Source organism: Brassica napus, chromosome C5, assembly GCF_020379485.1.
Source record: "Brassica napus cultivar Da-Ae chromosome C5, Da-Ae, whole genome shotgun sequence".
Taxonomy (NCBI): Eukaryota; Viridiplantae; Streptophyta; class Magnoliopsida; order Brassicales; family Brassicaceae; genus Brassica; species Brassica napus.
Window position 1 is genome coordinate 54,721,999 of NC_063448.1, and position 6,926 is coordinate 54,728,924.

At 34.1% G+C, this 6,926-nt stretch overlaps 2 protein-coding genes across 2 annotated transcripts; one reads left to right on the forward strand and one right to left on the reverse strand.

Annotated features, from left to right (window-relative positions):
• The first annotated feature begins 344 nt into the window (after window positions 1-344).
• Window positions 345-2,591, forward strand: LOC106453029 (GDSL esterase/lipase At3g05180). Its single transcript, XM_013895241.3, has 5 exons — window positions 345-673; window positions 788-988; window positions 1,506-1,672; window positions 1,784-2,054; window positions 2,140-2,591. The coding sequence occupies exons 1-5, from the start codon at window positions 418-420 to the stop codon at window positions 2,385-2,387; spliced, it is 1,143 nt and encodes a 380-aa protein (XP_013750695.1). The 5' UTR covers window positions 345-417; the 3' UTR covers window positions 2,388-2,591.
• Window positions 2,513-4,034, reverse strand: LOC106453028 (phosphoglycerate mutase-like protein AT74). Its single transcript, XM_013895240.3, has 2 exons — window positions 3,474-4,034; window positions 2,513-3,184 (listed from the first exon to the last, which is right to left on the reverse strand). Exons 1-2 carry the CDS (start codon window positions 3,922-3,924, stop codon window positions 2,688-2,690), a joined length of 948 nt encoding a protein of 315 aa, XP_013750694.1. The 5' UTR covers window positions 3,925-4,034; the 3' UTR covers window positions 2,513-2,687.
• Between the last annotated feature and the right edge of the window lie 2,892 nt (window positions 4,035-6,926).

The window sequence follows — 6,926 nt, forward strand, 5'->3', positions numbered from 1 at the left end:
TATATAAATATATCCTTAATTAATATCAAGATATTTACAGACTTTTATCAAGTTATATATAATACGCGTTCCCTATATAAATGAGATATACATAGTTGGTACATTGGCAATAACAGTTTTATTGGAAAATGAATTCCATAATACTGAACAAAGTCGTCTCTCTAAGTCTAACCACACATAGTGAGATTAATGTGACTCCATAAACCCCCAAATTTTCTTTCAAAAGGTGTGACGGGAGGGACACAATCATTTTGTTTCTTTCCATATTTCCAAGCAAACTCCATTCTACTTCCATTAAACGATATACAATACATACGTACGTTTATCTTACATACATACAAATGCATGTGTGTATACTAGTATATACTATATAAGTATGATATGTATGAAGTAGAAAAACCAACAATACATTGAGCCATGGAAACCTTTTTACCCTATCTTCTCACGTTGTTATTAGTAGCCATCTTTCATACTCTGCCTCCTCTCACCAGCTCTTTCCCTATTTCTCCAGATTTTCCGGCGGTTTTCAACTTTGGAGACTCTAACTCCGATACCGGAGAACTCAGCTCCGGTCTTGGCTTCCGTCTTCAACCTTCATATGGACAATCCTACTTCTTCAACCCTCCATCGTCCGGAAGATTCTGTAATGGACGTCTCATCGTGGATTTTCTTAGTAATTATTCTTTTCCAAATCATTTTTACTTCTACCTTTACATTATTTTTACTGCACAAACCGTTTTTAATTATTAAACTATGATTATATGATTGTACGTATAACTTTATGTAGTGGAAGCAATTGATCGGCCTTATTTGAGGCCTTATTTGGATTCGGTGAGCACACAAAGTTACCGGAGAGGCTGCAATTTTGCTGCGGGTGGATCAACGGTTCAGAAGGCAAATGCTGCATCCATTAGCCCTTTTGGTTTTGGTGTTCAAGTCTCTCAGTTCATCACATTTAAGTCCAAAGTCCTTCAATTGTTACAACAAGGTAATTAAAAACACAATTGATAAAATATCAAATATTAATGGGCAATTCTACTAAATAGACCATTTTCAAGTTTTGGTCACAAAAATAGACCACAAGGAAGAAAATGACCAAAATGTTTCATTTAATAAGTAAAATGACCTAATACCCTAGATATATAAAAAATAAAAAAAATTTAATTTTTCAAATTCGAACTTTTTGTAAAAATAATTTTTTTTTGAAATTTTTTTTGAATTTTTTTTTAATTTTTTGTTCAAATTTTCTTTTTGTAATTCGAAATACTTTTTGAAACTATTTTTAAAATTTTTATTTTCAAATTTTTAATATTTATTTTTTATTTTATAAAATTTTAAATCTCAATTCCAAATCACCAACTCTTGACTCTAAACTCGTCATTTTGATCTTTAGAATCTATATTTGTGACATAAACTTTTTTAGTGCTATCCTAGGGTATTTCCCAATATTAATCAACAACGTTTATATAGACATATTTGAATCATATAGTACATTCTTTTTTCAGATGAAGATCTCCAAAAATACTTACCGTCAGAATATTATTTCAAAAGTGGATTGTATATGTTTGATATCGGACAAAATGATCTCGCTGGAGCATTTTACAAAAAAACATTAGATCAAGTCGTTGGTCTCATTCCTACAATCATAGATATATTTCAAGATGGAATAAAGGTCAGTATTTACAATATTTCAAGATGGAATAAAGGTCAGTATTTACATAATAAGTCTTTAATATCATTCTTATTTTTTTTTGTTTCATGTAAATTTTGGTTTGTTTTCTAGAGATTATACGCAGAAGGTGCAAGAAACTTTTGGATACACAACACAGGACCACTTGGGTGTATAGCTCAGGTTGTGTCATTATTTGGGAGAGACAAATCAAAACTTGATGAGTTTGGTTGTGTCAGTGACCATAACCAAGCTGCTAAGCTGTTCAATTCACAGCTTCATGGTCTTTTCATAAAACTCCCTCAACAATATCCTGATTCTCGTTTCACATATGTAGATATCTTCTCCATCAAATCCGACCTCATCCTGAATCACTCCAAATACGGTACATATTAATTATTTATACTTAGATGTATAGCTGCTAGCTAGCTAGTGGTGCCCACTTAATTTCATTTTTGGTATGATAACAGGTTTTAATCATTCGATAATGGTATGTTGTGGAACCGGAGGACCACCATTGAACTACAATGATCAGGTTAACTGCGGTTCGACAGGAAAATCATCAGATGGTACAATAATAACAGCCAGAGCTTGTAATGATAGCTCCAAATATGTTAACTGGGATGGGATTCATTACACTGAAGCTGCAAACCGGTTTGTTGCACTCCACATTCTCTCCGGTAGATATTCCGAGACGGCCTTGTCATGGAATCTTTAGAAATACTCATATCTAATTATCTACACATAGTTTTATGCTAACTGAATATTTATCAATGCTTCTAGAGGCTTTTGGTGTAAAACAGAGCATTCCTAAAATAACTTTCCTTCACCAAAAACAAATGCTTTGACATAATAAAAGGATATTCTTCAAAGTTCATGTAATGTTTCTGTGTATCTATAGAGACCACACACAGGTTTTGTACAACACTTTCCCACAAACCAAAAGCTATAGAACTTCATCAGTAAGTGGTACAATTTTCAAAAAATCAAATCTGAATTCTTCTGTTCTGTAAACTTATCAGCTGCATTGTCCATTGCATAACTCATCCTCATTGTTATCTTCTGAGTTCGTTAACATATTGTTTTCCACCTCCTCATGTACTTCTCGTTCTTCAACGGCTGCCTCGGTCTCGCATTCTTTATCAGAATCAGCCAGATCATGAAAGAAATCACCAAAATACCACTTACAATCTTCTTTCCACTCGCCTTTATGCGCGTTAACACGCCACTTCTGATCTGCGATCATCTCTGGTGACAAGCCCCATTTCTCCAACTCTTCCTCAGTGTGATGAATCGCCAAGCTGTAGTCGCCGCCTTGTCCTAGCTCCATAACTCTGATCTCGCTGTTCCCGGGGTTGTTCAGCGCCTCGAACTGTTCCACGGTCCACTTGAACCATTTCATCAAAAAGACACGTGATGTTAAACCGTGCGAGACAATCACAAAGTTTAGCTCGTGTGACGGGTTGATGTGAAGTCTGTTCATGTCTATGTCTCTCCATAGAGACTCAAGAAAACCTATAATAAAAATAACACGCATAAGACAAATCATTACACTTAGATATGAAACTCAAACTGTGGTCGGAACCGTATAAGAAAAAAAAAACTGTAATAAAACAACACGCATAAGACAAATCATTACACTGAGATATGAAACTCAAACTGTGGTCGGAACCGTAAAAAAAAAAAAAAAAAAAAAAAACCTCAAACTATGGTCGGAACCTAACATCAAACATGAACAGCAACACATCTAAAGACAATGAGAGATTAGATCAAACTTTCAATCAAGCAAGAGAAGGAAACTTACTGGAGACACGATCAAAGACATCGGCGGCGGATTCACCTTCCGGGAACCGGTAGAAGAACCGACCAAACCTCTCTCTGTCCACTTTGGTCTCTCTCATTCGCTCTTCGACCTGGAAATTCCCAAAGTCTTGTTCCCTGATCCGACATTCTTCGCGAACGCCAATCACGCGGCGACGCGAGAACGACCGTCCGATCTCCCGGAGCGTAGATCGTGTCCGATCGTACGGCGAAACGTAGAAGTACACGCGCCACTCCGGCGAAGAAGGGTTCGATGATGAGATCAGCGAGTGGAGACGAGCTCCGGCTTCTTGCGCCTGAAGCAAACCGGATTCGGTTAACTGGATCTTGGGATCCGGCGTCGTCGTGTACGCCGCCGTGTCGAGGTTGCCTTCTGATTCGCCGTGACGTACGAGGATGATCCGCTTCGGAAGGAGCTTGTTGTCTGGACTCATGGATGATGAGCCAATTTTTCTAGGGCTTTTTATTTAATCTCTAAGAAGACTTTCTCTTGCAATACCTTCTTGCTCAAGCTTCTTAGCACAAAACGGGTTTCAATGTTCCTGAAAGTGATTTTGCACGTTATATTAAGCCAATTAAGTCAAACAATTAATATTATAAATTATTAAATTATCTATTCGTTTTTGTTTTTATTCAGAGAAGTGCGTATGTATTGTTTTTGTCGTGTTATACAGAAAGACTAATAATCAAATTAGTATTATCCTTATCCACGCCTTCTCCATTACGATTAATCATACCACCATCTCTCTCTTTTTCTTTTATTTTATTATTTGCAGCATATAGTAAACATAGTATCTGTATAATGGATTTGTTAGCAAATAAATCATGATTATGTGATCACATATAGGACACATTATGACATTAGTGTGGATTTAAAATTATTAACCTATGGGCCATCTTTCAGGATAACACCAAGTGGTAGCCCAATAAAAAAAGCAGAACCGATCCGTTGAGTGAAATTGATTCGGTTACCCCAACTAATTAAAAGATATTTAGCCCAATAGAAGCTTGTTGGTACAATTAGTCCATATCTTGATGGGCTTTATCTTATTTTTGGGCCTGTATAAATGTAAACTCAGTTTATTTCACCATCGCCAGATATCCTTTATTTTCTGACTGAAACTTCAGATTGCATCGAATGATGGCAATGTTCCGAGCAGTGTGGATCTTACTCACGTTCAACACTAGGTCGCTACTCCAAACAATTACAATATATATTAACTAATTTTACAGACCACCACGACATATGATTCATGATTCTCGTGTTGCAAGATGAGACCACAATTGAGTAATATATAAGGTAAATTAAAAGACAAAATACACAAGCAAACACTAATGTTTTATTAGAATCTCCTTTAACAATCTATTACAAGATCTGTCTAATTCAGCTTTTACACGTCTAGTGTTATCACCCTAACACGTCTAGTGTTATCACCCTAACACACGCTACTGAAAGATTCCTAAGCTACCTGCTTATGTCTCTCTACCGTCAAGTACTTCAGCCACTGCTTCAGCACGACCCATAGCACTTCCAAGAACTTCTCTCTTTCTCTATAAGATCAGCCTATGTGTCTCTGTCTCTATGCAGACGACCCAATAGTTATCTTATATTTATTTTCTATGTTCCCGAAACCCTAGTCTTCAAAGCAATATGTATGGACATCTTCCATAACAATAAGTGCAACTTTCCTTTTCTTGGAATGCACTTATTTCTCTTTTTTTAAGCCATAAACTTGCTCCTCAAATTTATTCATGTTTCCATATCTCCAAGATATTCTCTTGCTCTCCAAGTCAACTCGATTTCAGCTCAGCACCTTGATTCCACATGGTCTTCACCACTCATTACGACGTCTGTTTCAGCAACTACGTCAGCGACTACTTCATGGCAGACATTTTATCTTCGGTGTTCTGTCATTATTGGTATGATGATTGTTGACGATCATTTATAATCAACAAGTAATAATATCAGTCAGTTATATTTTATTTTTAGCAAAAAAAAACGTAACGTGGGTCTCACATATGTCTCTCACTCATGCACCATGCTTTAATGTTTATCTCTTCAACAATCATTCGTGTCCACGAATTCTTTTGGACCGCTACTACCATATGATCTGACGCAAAATTATTGATATATAAATACAACCAACATCATAAAAAGATTGGTTTCAAAAACACTTTGAAGTTATATTGTAGTCTTTTTCCTTCCTGCTACCTCTGTTAAAATAAATAAACTTCTGATTTGTTTCTTAGTCGGCCTTCAGATTTGTTTCATAATGTGTGTTCTAGAAAAAAAGAAAAAAATGAGAATAGTTTTAGGGGTTTTTTAGAGGAATTTAACAATATTTTTTGCTTGCTTATAAAATATCAAACGAGCAATAAATATTTCAACTGTATTTTTTATCCTGAAAATATGTGACGTGTCGCACATGGCTAATTTGGATAAGCACATAACATAACTATTTAGAACTGTTAATTGATAAAGGAAAAAAAAAGAAATAATTTCCTTATTTTTCAAATTATTTCTTAGTTTTGGTACAAACAAAATATCCATAAAGTTTTATTATAGATTTGTTTCAAGTACTTGTTCTAATATGTTTGAATCTTTCTAATCTTTTTTTTTAATATTATACTTTATCTACTCTCTTGTGGTCACTTTATCTACCTAATATTATTAGTAATAGTAAAAATCATAAAGGAAAAAAACAAAAGAAAGCTTGTATTTAGCACATATAATGAGCTAAATTCACTTTTACACACCCAAATTTGTCCTTATCTTCACAACTAAAAGTTAGGGGTGTCAAAATGAGCTAACTCGCTCAACTCAGCTCAACTCATAGTGAGTTCGGATTTTTTATGAGTTAGTTCGGCTCAACTCATTTATTATATGAGTTTTAATATGTAAATTCGAACTGAGATCATCTAGATCATGAGTTAAATGAACTACCTCGCGATTTAATATAAAAATTAATTATCATAAAATAAAATATTAACATAAGTATTATAATATTAAAAGTAAGATTTATAAAATTTAAATATAAAATGAAATATTAAGTAAGATAATTACGAGTAATTTCTAAATTATCTCTTAGGAATATTTTGTTTTACATCTAAATTTAAAGATATATGAGATGATGAGTATATAAAATTTTCTTTTACATTTTCTATATATATCTAAAAAATTGTTTTATATAAAAATGACTAAGCTCATGAGTTGACTCATTTTCATCAAATATCGCTCATATAACTCGTGATTTAATTTAAGCTCGCTCATTAAACTTATTTATTAAATGAGCCTAAAAACAGAATTCGTGCTTATGAAAAATCGAGCTGAGTTGAATTAGTTCATGAGTTATAGCTCGTTTTAACAAGTACAAACAAACCAAAATTTATATTAAAAAGTAATATTTCGGTTTGGTTTAAAAAAAACAGATGTGTT

Bases quoted from the DNA above. Each gene is read 5' to 3' on its own strand.
- LOC106453029 (XM_013895241.3), top strand. From the start codon at position 418: ATGGAAACCTTTTTACCCTATCTTCTCACGTTGTTATTAGTAGCCATC. The intron at 674-787 runs GTAATTATTCTT...AACTTTATGTAG, and splicing joins TCTCATCGTGGATTTTCTTA to TGGAAGCAATTGATCGGCCT. The intron at 2,055-2,139 runs GTACATATTAAT...GTATGATAACAG, and splicing joins CCTGAATCACTCCAAATACG to GTTTTAATCATTCGATAATG.
- LOC106453028 (XM_013895240.3), bottom strand. From the start codon at position 3,924: ATGAGTCCAGACAACAAGCTCCTTCCGAAGCGGATCATCCTCGTACGT. The intron at 3,185-3,473 runs GTAAGTTTCCTT...TTTTTATTATAG, and splicing joins TGTCTTTGATCGTGTCTCCA to GTTTTCTTGAGTCTCTATGG.